General features: G+C 43.3%; 2 protein-coding genes across 3 annotated transcripts; one reads left to right on the top strand and one right to left on the bottom strand.

Moving 5' to 3' along the window:
• Positions 1 to 196: 196 nt before the first annotated feature.
• Positions 197 to 3532, bottom strand: LOC102206654 (U3 small nucleolar RNA-associated protein 14 homolog A). Its single transcript, XM_005751574.1, has one exon. The coding sequence runs from the start codon at positions 3257 to 3259 to the stop codon at positions 1004 to 1006; it is 2256 nt and encodes a 751-aa protein (XP_005751631.1). The 5' UTR covers positions 3260 to 3532; the 3' UTR covers positions 197 to 1003.
• Positions 3533 to 3848: 316 nt separating this feature from the next.
• Positions 3849 to 25374, top strand: ccdc93 (CCC complex scaffolding subunit CCDC93). Of its 2 annotated transcripts, XM_013915516.1 has the most exons (24): positions 3849 to 4097; positions 4615 to 4728; positions 6905 to 6999; positions 7255 to 7366; positions 7778 to 7876; positions 8812 to 8868; positions 8998 to 9098; positions 10072 to 10101; positions 10462 to 10498; positions 10628 to 10726; positions 11409 to 11459; positions 11670 to 11756; positions 12047 to 12160; positions 12322 to 12384; positions 13253 to 13326; positions 15795 to 15876; positions 15967 to 16041; positions 16173 to 16244; positions 20350 to 20458; positions 20557 to 20639; positions 20797 to 20834; positions 20959 to 21043; positions 21303 to 21416; positions 24762 to 25374. In XM_013915516.1, the coding sequence occupies exons 1-24, from the start codon at positions 4011 to 4013 to the stop codon at positions 24816 to 24818; spliced, it is 1935 nt and encodes a 644-aa protein (XP_013770970.1). In that variant the 5' UTR covers positions 3849 to 4010; the 3' UTR covers positions 24819 to 25374. The 2 variants fall into 2 exon arrangements, with proteins under 2 accessions (XP_013770970.1, XP_005751630.1); XM_005751573.2 differs by lacking the exon at positions 10072 to 10101 and having other exon boundaries at positions 3850 to 4097.
• Positions 25375 to 26004: the final 630 nt, after the last annotated feature.

The following is a 26004-nucleotide window of genomic DNA, read 5'->3' as shown; positions in this document are numbered from 1 at the left end:
TAATGTAATGTACAGCCCTATTTTCAACCCAACTTCTAATTATCTTAAAAATCAACAAATCGAACATCTTTTTATGGGACTTAATATAATCAGAACAAAAGCTAAAGTTCACACACAAACGTAGTGGAGTCAGTACAGACCATCCGCTTCGAGTGAAGTCAGTGGAAATATAAAGTAACATAAATTGTATGTTTCAGTATTTATTTACCTTTTTCTTGAGTACTTAAATGCGTATGATAATGATTATAATTATATTCATTTCCCTTTGGGATCAATAAAGTCATATTTACTGTATGCAGTTATATTAACTGGTGAGTATAACACACAATAACCTGGGAATATGCTGCAATATACAAAGATTTGTCTCCATTAGAGAAAAATCACAAACCACATTTCAACACATTCGAAACGTTTCACAGTCTCGTGTAAGAGAAGCAGGAAACATGTTGGCAGCAACAATGTGCAGACTCTGAATCTGCAAACACTTCATCTCATGTGAAAAACCTTTAGAGCCCAGCCTGTGTGTTGTACCACAGGTATCGCCTTTTCCAGTAAAGATTAGACATTATAGCACACATGACATAGTGGTGATAAAAGATTGATTCAATACAAACTGGCAGGAAAAATAACAAAAAACACCAACAGTCAGTATAAGAGTGTAATTAAAAAGCACATTTTCTCCAAGAAGTTACAAAGCAGACATCTCGACATTCTGAGATATTTGTTTTCTACAGTGTCTCACAGTTTGGGCTCCAACTACAGGGTGAAACAGCACAAGTTCAACTCCAGTAAGAATTATTTCAGGGGTTCTCAACAAATATAACATTTAAAAGATCTCATCACCATTTGATCAGATCAGCACCTGAAACATAAAACAAAATTATTAATGATATTTAGTCACTTCAAATATTCTGACATTACAGATCAATTCCACTGCAGCAGGGAAAGAAATGTTGTGAAGCGGTGTTTTAATAATGTCCACAAAACAGCTTCTTTTAAGCTCTTAAGGTTTTCTTTTCACACTACTGCTGGTTCCTGCAGACGCTCCGTTCTTGTCCTTCACTAGCTCCTCCCGAGTCATGGGCTCGATGATGGCGCCCAGCTTGGTGACGACCTTGGGCTTGGTGACCTTTTTGACAGTGCGCTCTGTGTTCCAGGTGCGGCCAAGCGCAGAGCGGATGGTGTTCTCAAAGACTGAGGGGCTCTCAAAGGGAAAGGGCAGCGCGTTGACCTGGTGGAGCCTGATGGAGCTGCTCCTCTTCTCAGAGATAATGACACCTGGTAGATGCTGGTCTTTCCTGGGTGTGGGTGGGGTCATCTTTCTCCTGAACTTCCTGCGTTTTCTGCATGATGGCTGCAGTCCTCCCCCTCCCCACTCACCCCACCCAGGTAGTGTCAGGTCTACTGCTTTAGGCTTCCCTGCATCCTCTTGCTTCCTCTTTTCCTTCAGAAAGTCAGAGATGATGTCATCTCCAGCGAAGGCCTCTTTAATGAGCCCCCTCTGGTCCAGCTTTTCCTCCGAGTCCTCTGCATCCTCGATGGTGGGAGCAAAGGGAACCTGCAGGACCTGTGCGCCCTTGGTGAGAACTTGTTTCAGCTCAATCCCTTTCCTCCTCTTCCTGCTTTTGCCCGTCTTTTGTGTGTTTTCTGTGGCTGGAGGATGCTGCGGAACAACAGGTCCTTTATCTGTGGCTTCCTCCTCCTCTGCCTCCTTGCCCTGTGTGAGAAGCTCTTCATCCTCTTGACACCTGATTTTGAGCTCCTTTTCCTGCTCAGCTGCTGTGTCAGCCTCTCCACAGCCCTCTGCTAATCCTTTGAAAAGGCTTGTGAACTCTGAAAGCTCTTCTTCCTCTTTGTCAGAAGCATCTTTGTTTTCCTCCTCCTCCTCTTCCTCCTCCATAAGCATTACAGGTGCGTCAGCTTCCTGAGCTTGACGCCGTTTCCTCCTGTTATCAAATTCTCTGAGTAGCACCTCTTCTTCTGTCTCCTCCACCTCCTCTTCCTCAGCTACATTTTCCTCAGCTCTAATAGTCACAGCATTACTTGTCTCCTTCTCCACGCAGTCTTGAGAGAGCTTTCCAGTCATCCAAGGATTTGAAAAATCCAGTCCTTGCTCTGCATCATTCACAAAGTCAGGCACCACGTCTGCGTTACCTTCTTCCTCCATCGTCTCCTCCTCTTCCTTGTTCAGTGAGGTCACCAACTTCTGGGTCAGGTCTTTGTTCACTTCCAGCTGCTGCTGAATAGCTTTGCGGGCACCTTCATCATATTTTGCCATGATGGCCTTGGACCTGGCCCACTTACTGCTGTTCTGGTGCTTCAGTGACATCCTCTCCTGCATCCTCGCCATCTCCATCTTATTGAGCTTCTCCAGCGCAGCAGCCGGGTCTCTCTTCACCATCTCATCAAACTGCTTCTGGAAATCCTTGGATTTGGCCTTGTTCAGCACTTTGTGGTATTTCTTGCTCTTGATCTTCCTTTGCCTCCTCGCCTTGGCCTCGTAGTAGGACTGAAGAGCCCGGGCCTTCTGCAGCTCTGCACGACGTACCTTAGCTTCCTCTAGGCTCATCGCTTTCATGGAGGCCTCCTCAGTGGGAGTAAGAATGGGGTCGTTAATAGGCTGCTTGTTGGCAGACAGGAGAGTGAAGACTTCTTGCTCAAGCGGAGTCTGAGCCTTCCAGTCCATCACCACCCTCTCAATGGGCTTGGGGCCTGAATGCTCCTGATTGAGAGGGAAGACCAGCTGCTCAGCCCTCTCATTCTGTCTGATGACACTCTTCCAGTGGCTCACCTCTTTGGAAACCTTCTGAAAAGCCAGATCTCTCCTTATCCTCTCGCTCTCCTGCTTGCTTAGCGGGCACTCTATGGTCTTTCTGCTTTGCTCCAAATTCTTCAGCCGCTTCTTGCTCTTGCCTGAGAGTCCAGGAGTTGTCTTCATGGACCCTATCAAGTCCGACAAATCGACTTTGTCGCCCTCGCCCTCTGCGTTGACCGTAAATTCGGACATATGCACGGCCGCCTCGGACCTCTCCCCCAGAGTTTTCTTCCTCTTACCACTGAGAGTGCCGATAGCCTCCAGCAACTTTTGGCGTTTTCGTTCATCGTACCCGTCTTCGTCCTCAACAGTAACATCATCATCAGTCGCATCCTCCTCCTTTTCGTCGTCGTAAATCACGTCTGGATGCCCCTCGTTGCTCTGCTCCGCACCTCCGGAGCGTGTTTTCTTTTTACTCGCTTTCTTTTTCGAAACTTTAGCCATGCTGAAGCAACAACTGCCGGAGCTCAATGCACTAAACTGGGACGACTGCGTGCCCCACGTGTGCCGTAAAACAACCCGTTGTCGTGAAACTTGCGACAGTGTTGTTCACTGTCGCAAAATATGCTGGGTTTGTTTTTTTGGGGGGGTCCCAATTCACACTGTACATTATCATTTTATCAATGATATCATCTTAAATAACGAGATGAAAATGTTCCTGTCGATGATGCGGAGACATGTTTAAGAATTCATAATTATTCTATGAACGTTACGTAATAAACACTAACCAGCTTCAGAGTGTATACTAAATGTTTGACCCACATTTGATAATACTCTTGTGTTTTTATTCTTTTATTAGCCATGGCTCCTTCTTGGTCGAAAGCATCTTCTAATACAGTTATAATTTCTCTTTGTACCTTGTGGTTGTGAAAATATAATAGTTTGGACATACTGTCACATTATCAAACAATAAGCTCCTGAAGATAAGCGGAAGCGGATGGCTATGGCTATGGCTAAGCTCCTGAAGAATCTTTTTGTTGTTGTTGCAAAGCTGATTATCTGTTCATCCAGAGGCACCTTTATGTCCGTTTGCTGTTTCAGGTCAGTGCTGTGTCCCCATCTGCAGCTCACACTCAGAACCATTCGGTCGTTGTTATACAACATACATTCCGTTGGACACACTTGGAAACGCTGCGTTTAATATTTCCTGTCATATGCTACGGTCACGTGACTGTCATCAACAGTGCAGTTAAACATGGCGGTGGCTACGTCTGTTTTCCACAGAGTAAGAACCGGGTCGAAAATAGGCGCTCAGTATGACCAAGACGGCAACCTCATCCAGGTACAAAGTAGCTGCATCAGATTTCAACACTGCTGTGATGATGGGCTTGAGCTGTCACACTGCGGACGCATATCGATACAAGCTAACACTGAAGCTAACGGTGAAGCTAGTTTGTTAATGTTGAATTAATAACGTTTTGATGCATGCTAAATCATCCACGCAAGTAAATCCCAAAAAGTTTTTTCTGTTGATTAATGAGCAAGAAACTGACCTCACAGCTGTTCCTTCAGTGGGCTGGTTTCAGTCACTGTGCGAAAGTACTGTTTATAAGACCGAGGAAACCTGCAGTCAGCTGAGACTGAAGAAGTCACCTGGACGGGTGACGAAACGTTTGTCCCAGTGAAAACGCTACGTCCAGACGAACAGAATCAACCTTCTGGGATTGAGCTAATAACGTTTAAAATCGTGCTAGTAGTAATTTTAGTAACAAAAAACGGAAGAGTAAATGTGAAGGTCTGAGAGCAGACGGATTAGGACCTCAGCCATGTGTGAGCTATGAAGTGTTTCTGGCCTGCAGGTGGAAACCCGGGAGGATGAAGAGCAGAGCGTGAAGCTGACAGAGATCCTGGAGCTCCTGCTGGCAGCTGGATACTTCCGAGCCCGGATTAAAGGATTGTCACCTTTTGATAAGGTATATGCTGGACTTCTGATTGCTCTTTTCTTCCTCTCTGCTCGTCTTCCATCCCAACTGGTTTTAGCAGATTAATACAACTTGTTCCTGCTGAAGGTGGAAACAAAAAAATGTTTCACTAATTGAGCTAAACACACATCCGAGTACAAGCTGACTATAAAGGCAGTGAGGAGGTGATGTGTGACCAAAAAGTAAACAAACTTCTCCACCAAGCACTTGCTGGCTACACGGACTGGTACTGATGTAGCATCATTCTACTCAGCTGAGCATTCAAAGTGCCTCCTGACAGCTGTCATTCACCCAGTCGGCTTTTATCTGAGCACTCTCTGACATTGACACACACACTCTCTCTACCCCCCCCCCATCTTGGTTAAAGACACTTTAGCATGTGGGCTGCAGGCTTGATCAGCTCTACCACCACAGCTGGCTCCATGTGATATATGAAAGGAAGAGTAATCTGTGGGTAATAATCACTGGTGCATTGACCTGGTGGTAAAGAATGACTCTAAGCAGCCTGTTGAAAACCTTGACCCAAGATACAACCTCCCATGTAGAAAATATCTTTGTAAAATGTATTAAATTAATTTTCACCTCAGAATTCTACACGCCATATCCCATAACGACAAAGTAAATAAAGTTTTCTTGAAATTCTTGCAAATGTATTAAAGATAAATGAATAAATGACATGTAGATTATTATTTACAACTTTACCTTTGGAGAATTTAGATGACAGTCCATGATTTGGAAATTCACACACCTGTCTATATAAGGTCCCATAGTTGACAGTAGATGTCAGAGCACAAACCAATTTGAGCAGCATTCCACCAATCACACCTGTAGAGTGGCCAGGCACACGACAGCCCACCTGGTGTTTGCCAAAACACACCATGAGAAACAAAATGATCTGGTCTGATGAATCAAAGATTGAACTCTTTGGCCTGAATGCCAGTCGTCATGCCAGATGGAAAACCTTATCACCTGGCCTGTACAGTCACAGGTCACCCACAAATCTGAAGGTTGGTAGTTCGATCCCTGTCTGCTCCAGTCTGCGTGCCAAATATCTTTAGGCAATAAACTAACCTCAAATTGCTCTGTGATGTCAGAGTATGAATGTGTGCGAATGTTAGTTAGAAGCACGTATGTAGGAGAAGCATAGAAAAAAGTTCTGCTGTGAGTGAAGTTGCATAAAGCACTTGGAGTGCACAGAGTAGAAAAGTGCTGTAGAAGAAGCCGTTCTTTTACAGTGAAATGTGTGATGCAGCATCACGCTGTGGGGAACTAGTTATCTTTCTAAGGGTATCTCCCTTAGAGCTACGGTGAGGAGAGGGGCTCATCGTTGAGCTGCTATGCTGCCCCTCGACACTGAGAGGAGCCAGTTGAGGTGGTTCGCATGTCTGACAAGGATGCCTCCTGGGTGAGATGTTCTGGGCTTGTCCTATCAGCAGCAGGCCTCAGTGTGCACCAAAGACATGCTGGAGAGATGATATTTCTTGGCTGGCCTGAAATGCAGCAGTGTTTCTGACTGGGCAGAGGGAGGTCTGGGGTTGCCTGCTTAGGCTACTGCCCCTGCAACCTGGCAACTGATGACTGGCACTTATATGAACACAGAAACATCAAGTCAGCAGAGATATGAATCATTCCTTTATGTCAGAACTGTTGGAGTAAAATCTGAATAAAAACATACTCCAGATATTTGAAAACTGCGTTTAGCATTGATCCCATCCTGTACTTGTTTAGATATTTGCTTAACAAGTTTAGGATCCCTGGTTGATTTCTGAGAGGAGAAACAAATCCCTTTGGGTTTGCAGCAAGGGCATCTGCTGAGCGACCTACTGTGGTGACGCCTTGTGAATGAAGGTCTCAGTAAAGCCATCATGTTTGATGATATCGACGGCAGCGGGAAAGCCACTTCTATTTATGTTCTGCATTTAGGTGTAGGTAGGCACTGCAGTATTCTCCTGAATGATGGGTGTCGCCATTCAGACAATACCAGCACATCAGCACTGATACAGGAAGAGAAGTCGAGTTGGAAGCAGAGAAACTACAGGTTTCTTTGGTTTGTTTTAGGGTTTTTCTCTCTGTTGGATTAGCTAGCCCACCTCTACCATGAACTGAAGTATTTATTGTTATTGTGCATTTAACTGAGAAAACCTCAGCTCACAGTTCTCCTCTACAGGTGGTTGGGGGTATGACCTGGTGCATCACCACCTGTAATTTTGACATAGACGTGGATCTTCTTTTCCAAGAAAACTCAACTATTGGGCAAAAAATGTGAGTGTTGGCTGATTTCTTTCCAAGTTTCTCTAGACTGGTCCAGATAAATCAATTTAAAGTGACACATCATACGAGCCACATTTGAATCCAGTTAAAAATGAATGATTTTGCTAACTTAGGAGCAGCTCAGATGGATAATGTCATCAGATATTTGGTTACATTTTTCCGTCCTTTTAAGTGTTTCTCTTTGTCTGGGTTTTGCAGTTTCACACTGGTTTCTTTCTAACAGTGGCAAGGGCTGTTTCGTTGCAGATCCTTGACAGAGAAAATTGTTTCTGTTTTACCAAAGATGAAGTGTCCTCATCGCCTGGAACCCCATCAGATCCAAGGGTTGGATTTTATCCACATTTTCCCGGTCATACAGGTACACGGAGAATTCAGCCAAACTAATCTCAGATGCATTAATGTGCTTAATGCATCTGAGGAAAGTGCTAATGAAAAGGTTAAGTGGTCTACTTAAAGTGTGCAGTGTTTCCCCTAGGCGGACCCTCACACACCCACATGCAGTGCTGACGTTTTCCTGTCATCACAGTTTCAGGGTTTCATACTTTACAGAATTCAAAACGCTGACATGATGTTTGTGATTTGGCTTTAAAGAACGTATTCATAGCCACCTGGAAGCGTGTGAGTAACATTAGTATTAGCTAATGAGCTTTGACTGCTGCTGGCATCAGATCCAGTACAGCTAGCAGGTCCAGCTGGAGCATGGGCATGGTCAGTCTGTATCTGCTGGTTCGTCCTTGTGTTTGATGAGCTGTGTGTTGTTTTATGCCAGTGGCTGGTGAAGCGAGCCATAGAGACGCGGGAAGAGATGGGAGATTATGTGAGAGCCTACTCCATTTCTCAGTTCCAGAAGTCCCACAGCCTTCCAGAGGTAACAGACATTCAGCATGAAGACCAGGACGTAGCTTTACTGGACACATCTTTGTATACAAAGCTCATAAAATCACTTAAAGAATTTAGTTGTTAATGACCTCTGCTCAGTGCCATTATCCCCATACCGTACACACAGGCAACAGGTCTTACTACCGTCTCCTCAACCGTGCCATTGGCTCTTGCCGCCATCCTTCTCGCTCTCTTCTCCACCCTGCTTGCAGTCTCTTCGTCTCTCCTGTGCAGCTTCCATTTCTTTGGGTGGTCAAGTCCAGGTTTTTAATTCTAATGAGTATTTAGACATCTGCTTCCTGCCTGTCTCCTTCACACACACATTCTCTCTTGTTTCTGCTCTCCAAAGCAAACCTCCCCCTTTCTACTCTTTCTCTCACCTGCTTCCTCTTTCTTGGGCTTATTCTCATTTTCAACAAACAAAAAATAATAAATGGCAGGTAGGCGTAACACTACAAAAGATTTTCCAGAGAAGCCCACCTGGAGTTCCTCTGGTTAATTACATCTTGACCTACGTTCAAGTGTGATTGTTTTAACTGGACTGAGTTTATGAAAACAGAAAGTAGTCATGATATATATGAAATACAAAGTCAGACAGAAAAATAAGGCAATAAAATATTGAGTAATCAAGATAAGAAGGAAGATCTGTGGGCTTGTAGTGATGATTGTACACACTCTAACTGAAAGTAATGAGACACAAAGGCATTAGCATGGTAAACATCACAAGAAGGCAAGAAAGTAACGTTGGGACTTCGTGTCTCATTGTAGGAATGGGGTTCAGTGTCAGAAGTCTAACACGGTATTCAAGTTTTAATGAGCGCTGTATCACAACCCTCGCAGTCATAGAAACGTGTTTAGTGTTGGTCGGCCACATGTCATTAAACGTCCTGTGTGTAAGAGGTGCTGTTCACTGTACTGTGACAGGATAAAGAGTTCGTCCAGAGGAAAGACAAAGCAGTGAGGGCAGTGCTGGACGTGTTGGTGAGTGACGACACCGATACAAACGATACACTAAAATGAAATGCACCTGCTTAATCAGCAAAGTCAAATCGTAGGTCTGTTGTTTAGATAACTGCCGGGCTTTTTTGAATGAGCCTCGTTCTTTTCTAGGAAGTGTACAAACCACAGAGGAAGTACAGGAGGCACAGGAATGCAGAGGAGCTGCTGGATGAGGAGTCCAGGGTCCACTCCACTCTGTTGGAATATGGAAGGTGAGCTTTCACATCCGGGATGTGCATCACTTTCCCTGTTAATCCATCTTTTGCCAAAGCGGCTGTAAGACGTCTGTCTCATTTATTTGTATTTCCGTGTAAATAGAAAGCGCTGAGCTCTCTCTGTCATTTCTCTTTGGAGCCATTTGTAGATCAACTTTTATTCTTATAAGGCTGTTGGTGCCCTCGTTTTGTTGTTGCTTTTCTCTCTGCTGGGCTTTGTTCATATTTTCTGATGTTTATAGACCAAGCAGGATAGTAATAATAGGACTAAAATGTGCACTGGCTGCTCGCTTTATTGGACATATCTGTTAAACTGTTCTTTTTAAGTAAACACCACCCAATTACAAATTGAATGCATTTAAAACTGACCCAATCTCAGCAAAGGGCTTTTGCATCTCGCCTTCTGTTTATCTAAGAGCAGCGATGGAAAACTGATGGTACATCATCTCCTACGAGGCTGAGGGGCAGGACTGGCAGCCACCGATGTTTTTACATTTCATATAACATGGTGAAAGTTTCAGATGAGCTCAGCCATCTACCTGCTTAAATGTTGTGTTAGAAAGCAGCAGAAGAAAGGCAAGAGAACTACAATGTCTTATTTTAGAAGGATTGATTGTGATGAGGTTAAAAGTCACAAATCTGCAGAAGTTACATAATGTAAACATTCTTACACCGTTCAGTCTGTACCACATAGATTTCAGGTAGCGCTCCACCAAGATGCACCTAATAAGGTGGTCAGTAAATGCATAGGAATACAGAGGTTTTATGGCTGGATCAGTCGTTGGGCTGTTCCTTCTCTGGGCGCCACAAATTGACCTTCTGTGTCTAATTCCTCTCAGTGTGTCAGCGTAGATCTTAGTTTATAGGAAACGAGTCAAGAATTAAACACGTGAGATTTAAACTTAGACAATGTTCAGTGTCTCATCTGATATATTGTTTTGTTTTTTTCATTCATCCATCCCTGTACTAGCCTCTGTACTAGAATGTCAGAGCTCTTGCTGTAAGTACTGTATAACTGTGTGAAGCTGGGGGGGGGCAGCATCTGCTTACAGCACCCTGTGTTGTGGTTCAACATGTTTGTCAGAGAATGCAAACAGTGCACACTTATTTTGGCATGATGGACTGTGGTGCTGCTTCACTGCACTCCTGCATTTTATTTTATGTTTTTTAGTTAAACAGACACTGCAGATCGAGGAACCATGTAGTTTGTCCACCTGATGGATTCATGCGCTTTCTTGTGCTGATACTTTTTTATCGCATGATGTAAATGAATTTTGGGGGTTTGGGGTAAAAAGAAGAGTAAACTTTATTCCAATCTGAAGTCATATCTCATACTCGTTGTTTGTTTTGTTTTTTCCAGGCGATATGGATTCAGCAAGCAGAGCAAACAAGACAAGGTAGGCGCCTGAAGGCCTGGACTGTAGCTGCTTCTACTGTGGGTAGAGCTGCAGGGAGGTTCGGCTGCTCTCTGGTCAGCAAGGATTTTGCTCCGTTCTTCATCTTCTCTTCTTTTTGCCCCTTTTCAGGTCGATGAGGGGAAGGCTTCACTGGCCGGTGGCTCTCAGGCAGCATCTCATGGGGTGGTTGACGTGTCAGAGGAAGAGGACCTGCAGGCAGTAGAGGAAGTGAGAACTTTATTTATTGAGCATTTTATACAGAAAGACAAATTAGGCACACGTTTACAGTAGAGGGCAAAAAATGATCCGCTAAGTCTTTCAGTTTAAACATTTAATTCACTTCAGTTTTATTTATGTGGCACAAAATCACAACAGTAAGTCACCTGAAGGCGCTTTATACTGTAAGAAAAAGACCCAAGGAAGTACTAGGCAACAGTGCCACAACTCAGAGTAAATACAGACTTAAAGTTCAGCTGTACACATTTGAACCACAATCAGCTCCCACAGAAACTCACAGAGATTCACAGTGAATCATAACTTTTGTGTACTGTCAGGACTGTTAACAGTGAGCCAAGTTTAGTTTTAGCTGGAATGAAAAGCAGCTTGATAAGACAGTAACTGAGCTCGTCTGCTGTTATTTGGGTTGAACTTTTGTCTCCTGTCTCGTGCTCTTGTTCTTGATTTTCCTGTTGTTCCTGGGCCTTAAAATAATGCTGTTTGGTGTGGGCTTTGCCAATTTAGAAGTACAACAAAAATCTATAGCTCACTAATGAAAAGGAAAAACTCAAAGCCAGCGTGTGGAAGCTCTCAGGTTGTTGTGATCTGTGTCATCGGTCTGTTAAAAAGCCTGGAATAATAAAATAAGACCATATTGTGTTCAACAAATAAATGACATTTATTTTTTTCCTAGATGCGAATTAAAACGTTGATGACCAACATGGCTGCCATGGCAACAGAGGAGGTATGTAAATAAAACACACGGCACAGAGAAGCAGAACATTTCTGCATCCGGACAACCCAAACATATAAATGTATGTAAAGGAGCCAAATAGTGGCTGTTCTGATATTCAGCTGTCACTGAATAATCTTGTTGATTGCTTGGAGTTTTCTTTGATTCCTGTTGCCTTTCCTCACCGCTGCACTGTGGTAGTGACTGAGCCTGTGTTTTCAGGGGAAGCTGACAGCAAGCGCAGTGGGTCAGCTCGTCGGGCTGCAGTCTGAAGAGATCAAACAGTTTGCTTCTGAGTACGCCGAGAAGGTAAGCAGCTCTACACTGTCTGGTCCAAGTTTAGACTGCAGTTGCTGTGTTAGTCAAAGAGAGGGTGATCTTATAGTACAGTTCTGTCCTAAACACCAGCTGTATATAAGATGCTGCTGTGTGTTGGCAGCTTTTTAAAGTGTTCATTCGGACTTTCTTCTTAATCAAACGCAGTGAAAAAATCACCAGTTAGCATAAATCCAAACCAGAATGTCACCTAATGGTAGACATCTTCATCTTTCTAAGAGCATTGCTTTGCTGACTGTTGTGTCCTCCTTGTGTCCCTGCAGCAGTTAGAGCTGTCCTCAGAGGAGCATGAGCATTATGGCCCACTGCAGCAGCACCACAGGGTGGTCGCCTCGCTCAACAAACAGATCCAGCAGAAGACTAAAGAGCTGGGGGAGGTGTGTAGGTCACTGTGGTTTAATGAATGTGCCGTCCTCAACTGTGTCTCGGTAACTGTGAAGCAAACTTTTGATCCTAATGTAGCAAAAGCATGAAGTGATTTGGTTGTGGCAGTCGTAATAGTGTCAGAGCTTTGACTGTATCTGTTTTGTGGCCACAGCTGCAAGCCAAGCATGCAGAGGTGAAGATGGGCTGTGATGAGGACAAGAGGAAACTAACGGAGGTGAGCTCAGGTCAAGGCTTACTTCACTGCCCAGTATGGATGTGATCCACTGGTTTACCTCCAACCATGGTACAAATGAAAGTGCAGCCTCTTAATGATAGAAAAACACCTGGTCCTTCAAATGAACAACAACACCTGATATATTACACTGTGATTGTTTAACACACACACACACACACACACACACACACACACACACACACACACACACACAGTGTTTCAGAAAATGAGCTGGGACACAAAATCACCTTTGCATTTAAGAAGTGACCTATTTTGTTGTCACCACAGGACAGGAAATCAGAAATGTCAGAGGTCAAGTTTTCTGAAAGTCTTGCAAATGCGATGACTTGAGAACAAGGCGACGTAGGATTTTGATGGCACTGGTGTATGGGTGTACTGGTGCCAGCTGCTGCTGCCAGTATTTATGGAGTTTGTCTGAGCTGGGTCCACTTCTGGGAATCTTTTTTTTTTTTTGTAATAATAACACCATAACACTTTCCACTGAGGGGCAGCATTTTTGCTTTTTTAAGACCGTTGGTCTACATTCGATTAACAGCACCTGGATATTGGTACCAATGCCTGGGCCACACGTTTGCATGACCTCTTTGGTCCATCTGAAGCTCTGGTCCAGATCTGGGAGGAGACTCCCTAGGACGCCATCCATCATCTCATCCTCTCATCATCAGGATGCGCCTTCTCTTCCACATGCATGTACATGTAGAGTTGTTCACATTGAAATAGAATTAGTCAAAACTGTTTGGCAAAGAACTGAGCTAAAACGTTCAGTGAAATGTCCAGTGTAATATGTTTTACATTTCAGGGAGCTATCAGCCATTCAGATGCTTTGATCAGTAGCTTTAATTTGCAGGCTACAAAGGTGTCAGAGACTTTGGGGAAAGAGTTGGTGTGTTTGGAAGAAGTGGAGGAGCAGGCTGACAGGAGGTGAGTCAACAAAAACGGTCCTTCTGTTATCTGCTAACGTTTTATTCTCAAGAACTGCGAACTCAAAATGTTCACACACATGTGCGTTGAAATGTTTTCTAATCTAAATCTTGAATATACATTTTTTATACACTTTTTTTTAACAATACATCAACCAGTTCCCCACCTAGTATATATTCTTGTTGGAGTAAAATTGAATGTACTGGTAGTTACACAGCACCTTTGTAATGTGGACACTGTCTGCTCCACATTAGAATAAAAAATAAAGGTAAAATGTGCTGTCAAACATAGATGGGCACCTACTGATGGGCTTGTTGCCATAATATACCATTTTATGTTGTGACTTTACTGCACTCTGTGTGGTTTGATGACAGCATTTTGTGGGTTATTTTGTAAGTGATTTATTGCCAGCAACAGATTATCTGAGAGCTGCTAATTATGGATTTCATTTTCTGCCCAGAAAGAGCGTTCAATACATATTATCTTTAGAAGACTGCATTTCCCAGAATCCCTTTCAGTAGAGATGGGAGGTACTCCTGTTTGGCTAGGGAAGGAAAAGTTCTGCAGGAAGCCAGCATGTATGTTGCTCTGATGTTGGTCAGTTTTTGTTGTACGGCCCTTTTTTGAAGGCGATCGTTTCTGTAACTGATGTTCGATCCATTTTCTTGGCTAAGTGGATTTGCCACATTTTGTATTGACAAACATAGTGTGTGATTGCTGTACTAAAATGGGCTCGACCCTTTAATCTGCAGAGCTGGTTTGAGCAGCTTCTTGTAGATCTCTACAGTGGTGTTGACAAAGTCTTTGCCCCCTTCCTGTGGTTTGGGGGGGGTTTGGCCCGCTCGTCTTTGAATTGTTGTAATTCAGCCACATGCGAGGGTTTTGGAGCATGAACCGAAAGTGCAGCACCCGATTGAATCCTGACGATGAATAAATAAACACTTTAATAACACTATTTGTAAAAAAAATCTATTGCGTAGCTGGCTTACCAGCAGTTTTACTAATAATGCATGGATTGCACCGTTTTAAAATGCAGTAAATTGCCTGCTGTGAACCTCCTGTATTTTATTTTTTGGACTCTCCTTTCACGCTCTGGACTCTGATAAATCACTGCAGTTATTTTAAGGCCAAACCAACTTTTACAGACAGGTAAGAAAGAGCAGATGGTCGCTGGCTTCACAGAGAATTCATTAGTCACACATCAAACCCCCCACAGAAGGTGAACGACTTCCAAACTCCGCCCAAATATCCTCTCTGTGCCGGCTGTGAGTTTAACACATGTAAACGCTATTCCAGGAAAAACTGACAGAAAGTATTTATTGAAAAATAATATAAAAAAACAATCTTTTTTTCCTATTCCATTTTTGCTATTCTGTTTTTATTGCCACACTTCGTTTGCATTGAAACTATCATCAAGGTTCTAAAATCAACTAACGATCGAAGAACCTTCAACGAACACGCCGTCAGCTCAGCCCAATGTCGTTTGTTTGGGTTTTTTTATTTATTTATTTTTAGAACAAACAAGTAAAAGATGAATCACCTCTATCACTAAATGGTAAATGGCCTGCATTTGTATAGCGCTTTTCTAGTCCATAGGACCCCAAAGCGCTTTACACTACATTCAGTCATTCACCCATTCACACACACATTCACACACACATTCACACACTGGCGATAGCAAGCTACATTGTAGCCACAGCTGCCCTGGGGCGCACTGACAGAGGCGAGGCTGCTGGACACAGGCGCCACCGGGCCCTCTGACCACCACCAAAATGATGTCTAATATCATTATAGCAGCACATGCTATGATATATGAAGACGTCTCCTCAGTGTTGAAAGTCCAGTGTAAACAACAGCAGTCACATCTTGTGGTGAAGAAGTTCTTTAAAATCAAATGACTGGCTGCCTGTTCAGCTGCAGCAGTGCAGCAGCAAATGTAACCCGTGATTCTGGGCCTTACCTGACACTGGACTTTGCCCTCTGTGCATCTATGAAGCAGCTTTGAGTAATAATAGGTTTATTTCCTGTTAATAGACCTGCTCATTTGTACTTTTGCAGTCCATGTGGTGGGAAGCATCCGTGTGCTGCTCAGTAAGCAGTCTCATGGTTGTTCTTGTGTTGCCTGATGAGTCTGTTTGAATGTGTTATTAACTGGTTTACATTACTAACTAACACATGCTGCTGTCTTCTCTGTTAGCACACCACAAACACAGACACCCCATGTCCAGTATGTACTCCCTGCTGCTCCATTTGTATGAAGAATAAACTATTCCTTCTCCAGACTCTGATCAGAATTAAGTCCATATTGTTTCTGCCTCAACCAGCTTATATTTAATGCTAGAGTTTGAATCGACTGTGGAAGTTTTAGTGACAATTGTACTAAAACACATGAGGTTACTGGCAGTGACAAAATGTGTCTCCTTTCATCAGTCGGTGACTTTCTGATCAAATGTTTCTTTGTTGAACAGGCTGCTCGATAAGCTGAGGGCTCTGGTGACGATGAACGAGAACCTGAAGCAGCAGGAGCAGGAGTTCCGCACACACTGCAGAGTGAGCATCAATGCAATCACTGTCACTGTGTATCCTGCTGATGGTCACTAGCACCATTTCTTCCTCTTAATGCCTGAGCTCTGTATGCAGGAAGAGATGGCTCGTCTGCAGAGGAACATTCAGGAGCTAAAGTCTGCATCAGGACAGGATACAGAGGAAGAGAAGGTACATATCATACGCTGGCTGTCGTCTCTTACAGTATAAAGTCATTGTTGCCGTTCCTAGATTGTGAGTAGGTGAAAGTTAACTTGAGCTTTCCACTCAGATTTGATTTACAGCACTTTCTCTTTCCTTAGGAGAGGGACCAGCTGATTGACAAACAGTACAACACAGGGAGAGAGAAGCTACAGAAGATCCGCCTGCTCATGGTAACTACTTCTTAAACCACAGTAACGACTGTAAGTCGAACAGGTGGTCGGGTCTCTCGCGCCCCAATCCTGGGTTTCAGCACCGCTGTAAACGATGCGCGACAGACCCGACCACGTGTTTGCAATTTTTGTACACCTCTTTATTGCGGCTGTCGACTAACACACACAGCTGCAGCGGTTGCGCATGTTATTATCCTGCATGCCGCAAATTTCTTTGTTCTCCCGTAAAAGTGATTCCGATGTTAAACATTAGTTCCACGTGACGTTCCTGCCAGGTAACCTGCGCCCCACCTGTCAGAACTCTGCGCCCCCACACTTTGAGAACCAGTGATCTAAACTAACACAAACCTCCTGGTAAAGAGTAAATCAGTTTGCTAACCAGTTATTAAACCATGGACTCTTTTTAGTCTTTGGTACACTTCTATATTGTTCTTTCTTTGTGAGTTATGTTTGCTGATTTTTGGTTTGTGTTTTGTTGGTTTGGGAGAAGACTCAGTTTTGAGGGGATAACCGAGGCAGAAAAGCTGATTAAAATCTCTCACATTACAAAACTCGCTATTGCTCTCGCTCTCTTTCACCGCTGTCACTCCCAAATCTTTCCCCTCTTCCTAAGCAGCCAAATTCCATGTGTTGCCACATCATATTTTGATTGGTTGACAGTGGTGCATTTTTCTAACAGTAGGAAAGGGGTGTTGTCCCCCATGTCTGTGACACTATATATTGTAACCCTACAATAATAATGAGTATATCCCAACAATCAAATGACCCCCTTGAGCAAGCACTTGGGTAGTTACCTACACAAGTCCCTGAGTCAAACCTATCTCTTCGTGATACTCTGCAGTTGAGTAAAAAGGATGTTTTTTATGATGAAAAGTAAATTGGCCCCAGGACCGGGACGGGGAACTCCGAGAAGCTGTTTCTTTATCTCCTGTACCTCCACCAAGGACGTCATGTTTTTGGTAGTGTCTGCATGCGTCTGTGTAATCAGTCTGTTTGTAAACACGCTAGCTCAAAAAGGTTTGAATGAATTCTGATAAAACTTGGTAAGGCTTTCTAAGTAGCTGCTATTTTGCCCCTCTGGTGTTTCTGGGCCCCACTTATCTATTGCCCATTCATCTTAGCCGCTATAACACCTGACAGGAGCTTCCATGTTGTGCTGAAACCAGTCCTTTCTGGGGGGGATCCTTGGGGATCAGGACTGTCCTGCCTTCAGTTAGCCATTCTCAGTGTGTCTCATCTATTATCAGCTTTGTTGGGGCTGTTCCTTGAGAATACACCTTGGATGGTTCACTGGAGAACATCTGGTTTATCTCCCTGGCTTCTATCTCTGTGGTCTCTTCGACAGCAAGCCAAGGCTGTGAGTCTTTGCTTGGCTGTTTCCAAGGCCTCGGGAATGGACAGCTTGCTGTACTTGTTTTCACACCTTTGTGCAGCTCCAATAGTTGACTGATTTCCATCTGTGCTGCCTTGATCTTGGCCTCTAATCTCTTTCTCCGTGGAGGGTACTGCTCCTTGTGGCTGTTCATCTTAGAGCCGATCGCCTCAGTTATCACTGCTGCCATGGTGTCAGGTTTGTTTCAGTGATCGTCACATCAAGGATTGTCCATAATCCTTCATTCACATCTTCTGGTAGACCTCCAGAGTGTATGTCACGTAGTCTTGGTATTTGGCTATGGATGGTCCAGGTTTCCAGCTTAGTTATGATCCTCTTTTTTTTTAGGTCCGCTTCTCTTGCACTCAATGTCTTCAATGCACTAGTTGTTCTTAGTGCTTGGTACCTAATCTCAGAGGGTGGGGATGATGATATCTCCCCCCTCACCTGAGGTACTGGCTCCTACTTGCAGCAAGAATTGTGTTGGACCTCATCTCTAGTTGTGATTGCAGATGCTTATTCCAGATGTTGGAACCCTGACCAACAGGCAAAAACATGGCTGTGCCATGGGCTCCCCGGTGTCACCTATTGTAGCCAACCTTTCCATGGAGGAAGTAGAGAGAAAGACTCTTGGCTCTTTCAAAGGGAGAGTACCCAGCCACTGGTACAGATATGTGGACGACACCTGTGTCAAAATCAAAACCCACGAAGTAGAATCCCTCACTGCTCACATCAATGCTGTGGATAAAAACACCAAGTTCACCAGGGAAGGCACAAAGGATGACTGTTTGCTATTCCTGGACTGTGCTGTGCACATTGAGGAGAATGGAAACGTCAACACTGAAGTTTACCAGAAGCCCACACACATGGACCAGTACCTCCTCTTTGACTGCCTGAAGGGACAAAGAAGGAACACACATGTCAGGGAAGCGCTTAAAACATGTGATTATCTTAATTGGCCTTTTATCAAGTCAGCAAAGAGGCACAGAAAAGACGATCAGACACCAGCGAGGGAGGAAAAGAAAGACAAACGCAACAACATTGTCATCCCCTATGTAGCCGGTGTTCAGACCCAGCAACACACTCAGACACAAACTGGTTCACCCGAAAAACAAAACACCAAAACACAAACTTAACAATGTGGTGTTTGCTGTACAGTGCAGCGAGGAATGCCCAGACCTCTACATTGGAGAGATCAAACAGCCACTTCACAAGCGCATGGCACAACACAGAAGAGCCACCTCCACAGGACAAGACTCAGCAGTCCATCTGAATCTTAAGGATAAAGGACACTCTTTCGAGGATGCCAATGTTCACATTTTGGACAGAGAGGACAGATGGTTTGAAAGAGGAGTGAAAGAAGCATCTATGTCCACTGTGAGCGACCATCTTTGAACAGAGGGCGGGGCTTATGACACCAACTGTCTGCCATCTATAATCCAGTTTTGAGATCCCTTCACAGACACCTTAACGCCCACTCACACCCTGGGCCATCTGACCTCAGGAAATCACATGAATCACATGATAGGGTGGGGCCAGGTTTCCCAATGAGCTCACCTGAAACCCTGGCTGATTGTGAACCACACCCGCTTTCACACCTTGGCTCATGTGATTAGGTAGAGGATCATTAGGTCATTTTGTCCCTCTCGGGGGGGACACTTCCACAGAGCTTAAATCTGGGACTCTCCACCATTTGACCCTGGAACAGAAGAATCTTCTCGGATGAGAGGTGAAACGTCTTCAAGCAACTTAAAGAAGTCCAGACGCTTTTCGTTCCAAGCTCCTTAGAACCCTGACCTAGTAGTTGTTTACTTTTAGTCTAGATTTTGGGTGTCAGAAAATCCATAGGTGCTACATGCTCTTCATGTAACCCCTTCCACAAGAATTACTTGCATATTAATATACCACCAGCTCCCTATTCTCATCCCTTGTGCCTTCTTGCTCCATTAGCCCACTTCTCAATACTGGTTCCTCAATACTGGTTCCTCAATAACGGACCTTTGTTTTTACCTTGTTTATCCGGGCAACAGCTGAGTCTGTAAGGCTTCACTCATATATTTTTCGCGCAAACTTGAAGGTAGGCTGGGATGGCATGTGGGGCATTCTCCCAAACTTTTCCCACAAAGTTAGGAGAATGAAATTATCCAAAAAGTCTCCTTTCACTGGAGCTAAGGGTATGTGCTCAACTCCTGAAAAATAACCCCACGTCATAATCCCCCATTCCACCAAACTTTACACTTGGCAACCCCCAAACCTAGACAAGAGCTCCATGGAATGGGTTTCCATGACCAAGCAGCTGCATCCGAGGCTTTGTGTTGCACTTGATGTAAGGCTTGGATGCAGCTGCTCGACTGTGGAAACCCATTCCACGAAGCTCTTGACTTTTACATGGCCTACCACTTCCTGGCTGCGTTGCTGTCCTTCCCAGTGGCTTCCTATTTGTTATAAACCAACAATAGTTGACCGTGGAATATTTATTAGTAAGGAAACATCACGACTGGACTTGTTGCACAGGTGGCATCCTATCATAGTACTACGCTGGAATTCACAAATGTTTTTAGAAGCAGGGGAGACTTCAAGTTACAGATGGACAAACTGGCGATCACTAACCAACCGCATTTAGTGGTGGACAAAAAGTCTTGTTTAGTGATCGATGTAGCAAGCCCAAGTGATAACTACATCAGGAACGTATTCACTCATTCATATATGTATATATCGCTTCACTCTTCACAGGCTCGCAGGAACCGAGAGATTGCCATCTTGCAGAGGAAGATTGATGAGGTGCCAAGCCGAGCTGAGCTGACACAGTATCAGAAGAGATTCATTGAACTCTACAGTCAAGGTAATTTCCTGCTGTTCATCTGCTTTGACCAGTGTTGTTGCTGTGTGCAGGTCACAAATGAACCCCATAAAAATGCTTGTTCTTTTTGTGCCTTTCAGTTTCTGCTACTCACAAAGAGACTAAGCAATTCTTCACTCTGTATAATACACTGGATGATAAGAAAGTCTATCTTGAGAAGGAGGTAAGTAACCACAGCAGACCCCTGTCAGCAGGGTGCGCAATGATTGCCAGTAAAATTTCTGATAGCATTTGGCTTTTGTTTCACTTGAGACATGTGACTGATTAAACACCTTGGTAAGTACTTAATGCTATTCATAACAAATTTTTAATTTCTGTAGGTGAACCTCTTGAATTCTATTCATGACAACTTCCAACAGTAAGTATAATTCTGCTCATTTGTCACGTCTAACACTGATGTTGTTCCAGTGAATAGTTTTCTATCAGTACGTTTCTTAGCTCATTGCAGTGAAACAGTGCTAACGTCCTCTACTCTTGTTCAGAGCCATGTCGTCTTCAGCTGCCAAAGAGCAGTTCCTCAAACAGATGGAGCAGATAGTCGAGGGAATCAAACAGAATCGCATCAAGGTACAAGTCTTTCTGTAAAAGGGGAATTCTGCTGCTCTTCTCTTTATAAACGTCTCTTTATAGGGATGGAACCAAATTACAGATTTAGTGGTCAGTATCAGGAACACACAAAAATGTTTTTGATAATGCTGACTACAGATAAGATAATGAGCTCAGGGTATATGGACCCGCATGTCACAGCCTAATGATGCAAAGTTTGTCCTGTTTCGAGACAGACTCCCGCAGTACTGGTACGGCATGTGTTTCTCTGCTTTTTCAGATGGAGAAAAAGAAGCAGGAGAACAAGATGAGGCGAGATCAGCTGAATGATGAGTACCTGGAGCTCCTTGACAAGCAGAGGCTGTATTTCAAAACTGTAAAGGACTTTAAAGAGGTAAGAAAAGCATGTGCTTAAGTGCTGCTGGCTGTTTCTGAGAGGGCATTTACAGTTAGAGCATACCATTACAATGAAAGATGAATGCTATTCAGTAAGCTATAGTGAGCTATTATTCTTAGGGATAAAGATGGGTTTCACAAAACATAACACCTAATCGTGTTGGAAGATACAAACTGTAGCCTTCAGAATGGCTGTGAAGCAAAAAAATCAAAAGTATCACAACCAACGACGTGTTAGACAGCGTTAGTGATAAATGGATGTGCCTACAGAAGTGAACAGTTAGTGTTTGTTGACAAATGTTTCATAGTTTGGTGTTTTATTGAAAAATGACCTCAGAATGATGTGAGGTCATTCGCAGTCATGCCCGAGTTTCTCCCAATCTCAGTTTGGAAAGCTACATTCAACAGAAAGTTATTCACTCAGTCATCTTCTCTCAAATTAACCCACTCATTATTTTATCGATTGTCCTGATTTAAGACATAAAAGCATTTAAAATAAGTCCCTGAACATCCTCTCTCCTGACCACCTCTAGATTTCAGCTTACAGGGTTGAAATACAAAACAAAAATTCTTAGCAGATTTCTATCTGAATGTGCTGTAACGATACAACGTTTAAATATAAGAAAGAAATTAGAATTACTATCATTTTCTTCAATGCCATGTGCTAACACAATGCAGAGAAGCTACCGAAACTTTACTATAAAACAGGTCAATAATTCAATTTAATTTTTATAGAATATATTGTCACATCTGAACAAGTCGCCTCAAAGCACTTTATATTGTAAGGTAAAGACAACATTACTGTTACTAATTGAAGAAAACAGGTTCAGAGTTATAGCTCTAAGTGCTAATGACTTTGTGAATTTCCATTCATCCATCTTCTTCTGCTGCCTGGTCGTGGGCGCATCCTCAGCCTCCTCCTCCAGCTCGGCCAGCCGAGAGAGATAATCCAGCGTCTAAAATCCTTACCCTGTCTCTAAGGGAGAGGCCAGCCAACTTTCAGAGAAAGCTCATTTACACCACTTCATCCATGATCTTGTTCTTTCAGGGTGAGGGTGGGGACGTAGATTGACCGGTAAATCGAAAGTTTGGCTTTTTCGCTCAGTTTTCTCTTCACCGTGACTGACAGGTTACCGCTTATTGACCTGTCTGTTGATCTCCCACTCCCCCCTCCCCTCACTTGTGAACAAGACCCCTAGATACTTCCCATTCCCGTCCCTGACCCAGAATGGGCACTCCACCCTTTTCAGAGTGAGGACCTGAGGTCCATCTTGTTCTTTCCATTCAGCTGAGTCCTGTGGACTTGCTTTTTACTGTGTGCAGGTATTTGGTGGTTGAAGCCTCTTTGTGGCTCCCATTTGCCCGTGGGATTACCAAGTACTTGTAGCTGACCTCAGTGTCTGCAATCCCCTCAGTTCTGACTACTAAGTAGTAGTTACCATCCAACTACACTTCTCCAGCCTGAAAGACATTCCAGTGCCGTTGGTGTAGATCAGTAAATCGATGTCTTGTTCACTCCTGGCATACAGCTTGATGTCATCCATGTAGAGGAGGTGGTTGGCATTGGTCCATTCCAGTCCAGGGGTTCAGGCCTATGCAGAACAGCAGTGGGAACAGAGCATTTCCTTGGTAAATCCTGCTCTTGATAGTGACTCATCCTATTGGCTTGAAGCTGGCCTGTAGTGATGTTCGCCACATCCCCATGGAGTTCCTAACGGAGGCTCTTAGGGTCCTGTTGATCTTTTGTAGTTCTAGGCATTCATGGATCCATGTGTGCGGCACTGAGTCATAGGCTTAGCCCACAGCTAGGTCTGGTCATGCACTGTTGAGTGACTCTTCTGTCCACCAGTTGGTGGTGCTTCGCCCCTCCGGTGGTGCTCCTGCTAATTCCTTTCTGTGACTCCACTCATGTATCGAGCCATAAGCCTGTTCACCTTAGCCACTATGATGCCTGACGGGAGCCTCAATGTGGTAGTGAGAAAACATATTTGGTAGTTGGATGGGACCAGTCTCCTCTGGGGATCCATGGGACTCAGGAATGTCCGGCCTTCAGTTAGCTGTTCTTTGTGTGTCGCATCCATTAGCAGCTGGTTCATTTGTGGTGCGAGACAGTAGGCATGAATCATGACAGGGTATACCTCAGATGGTTTAGTAGAGCACAGCTGGTTTATTCTCCTGCCTTCTGTCTCTGGTAACAAGCTATACCTCTTCAACTCAGGCTGTGAGTCTGTCCTTGGCAGTCCTGCCATGGAGTAGATCAGCTGATTAGTCAGCTGTTTGGTGGGCTTCTGCACTTAAACCAGCGCCATCCTCAGCCTTCTCTTTAGCTTAAACCAGGAAAGAATGAAAAAAGCAGTCTGATAATTCAAGAAAACAGAAAAAATATTCACTGCAAATTATGCAAATTGATCACAAGACAATGTGAAACAAATGTGCACACCACCATTTAGAAAACAGTGTGTCATAATATATTAAAACAAATTAACCAAATAAATTACATGACTTGTGTGCTGTATAGTTTGCAGTCAATAAAGCAACACTTTTGTTTCAGCAAACACAGTTAAATATGAAAAAGTGGGAGTGTAAATCTTACCTATGTTCTATTCAAACATGCAAATATAACTGAAATAACAAGAGAAAAGAAGAAAAAACTTCAAGTTTTCATGTGTCTCTATAGCTACAATGTGCATGCTGAAAAAGGAGTAGAATGAAGTTTTAATATGAATGTTAAATATAGATAATGTCATCAGATTACTTGTTTATGCCTCCCAGTGTTTGAATTGGGTGTCTGCGGTTGTAGCTTTCCAAACACAGAGTTGAAGAGGGCCATCTAGTGGACAAACTGTGCAGTGCCATCAAATAACATTGTTAAAAGGTGTTTCTCCCAGGTCTCGTTTTTGTGTGTGTTGTTGGTGGTGGTGGTTTTTTTATGTGTATATATATCTTTGTTTTTTCCTGTGTATTTCCCATAATAACTGTCGATACCTATAGATCATAGCTAACATCAGCCAATATCAACCCACTCTAATAAAAAAAAATGCTTTAATCAACAAGATTTGCAGATTTGATTTGAGCGGTCTTTTTGATTAAAGAGTCGCCTCAGAATTAAAAATGCTTTGCAGTAAATCACAGGTCATGATTGAGTGGATTGAAATTAGGCTTTATACGGAAAAATGATCATTGCATCCTAGTTTCTACTATAGGTCTGCCTTAAATAAAGGCTTGTTACTTTCTGCTGTTGAGGTCCATAATCTGTATTTCAGGAAATGTGCTATAATAATTTTCAACAATGACCCTCTGAGTGTAATGATCATGTAACAATAATAACTTTTTTCCCCACTAGGAGTGTCGGAAGAATGAGATGCTGCTGTCTAAACTGAGAGCTAAAGGAGCCTCTTAGCTCCGACCCTTCTGTTGGTGTGTCTCATTCTAAGTAATAAATATGATGCAAACCAGTTACTAATCGAATTACTTGGATGACTTTCATATAAAATCCTGGACATGAACTGTGTTCTTCACATGTGCCAGATGCAGCAGACTGGACGACATAAATGCAAATCATTGTTTTAATCACACCTTCTGTAACATCATAGTGTCACTAATTAAGACCACGATCAGCCAGTTCTACCTAATGTTTTACATTTCATGGTGAACATAACAATAAAAAACTTAACCAGAGCTCCACAACAGTCTTGCAAGTCATGACATTGTGTTTAATAATACTGGGCAACTTATACTAACTCCCCGCACTGCACTGACTGTGAACTATACGTACGTCTTTATGATGATCATGAGTTCAGGCTGCAACAGTGAAGAGAATCCCATAACCTGTAATAATGATGGTTTTGTGTTGGAGAGTTTCCTGGTGTATTTACATGCCTCTGAAGATTGTCTTCCATGTACCATCCAATCACCATGGATGCAGTATTTAATGAATAAAGAATTGCTTATACAAACAGCATAAACTCTGTGGTCTGTCTCATCTCAGATAGGATAACTAGTGCTGGGTATCGTTACTGATTTCTATAACTGATTCAATTCCAATTCACAAGGTCCTGATTCGATTCAATTCGATTCAGTTTTGCCTCAGAGAGTCAGAAATGTAATTCTGATCATTTATCAGTACTGACACTTGTGAGACTTCATTAGAGGTGTAAGCGTCGCAGCCTTTGTGTCAAAGTAACTGATGATAAAACAGAAAAACATGAAGGAGATTTTCCTGGTCTGGCTTTTTATAGCAGATAACCTTAATCTCCTGAGACCCACACTCTTCCATGGCATGCATTTTTAATTTCTCTTTGATATCTGGGCTGATTGGGACCTGATGAGTGTAAAAACAAAGAATTAGCAGATTTTTTTTTTTTTTTTTACCTATTTTTTGTTTCTAAGAAAAATGAGAGCCACATATGAGGATATTCGTTTAAAATTTCATTAGAACTGTAGCATTATAATGTCTTCGTAAGTGGATATCAGGCCCTTGTAGAGCAAAATTGAGTATTTTGGTCTAAATAACCCAAAATGTGATGTCCACATACAGTGGGGCAAAAAAGTATTTAGTCAGCCACCGATTGTGCAAGTTCCCCCAC

Source organism: Pundamilia nyererei, unplaced genomic scaffold (genome assembly GCF_000239375.1).
Source record: "Pundamilia nyererei isolate P.nyererei 1_Seehausen unplaced genomic scaffold, PunNye1.0 scaffold00316, whole genome shotgun sequence".
In the NCBI taxonomy this organism is placed as follows: domain Eukaryota; kingdom Metazoa; phylum Chordata; class Actinopteri; order Cichliformes; family Cichlidae; genus Pundamilia; species Pundamilia nyererei.
This window is presented reverse-complemented; position numbering and strand designations above follow the sequence as displayed.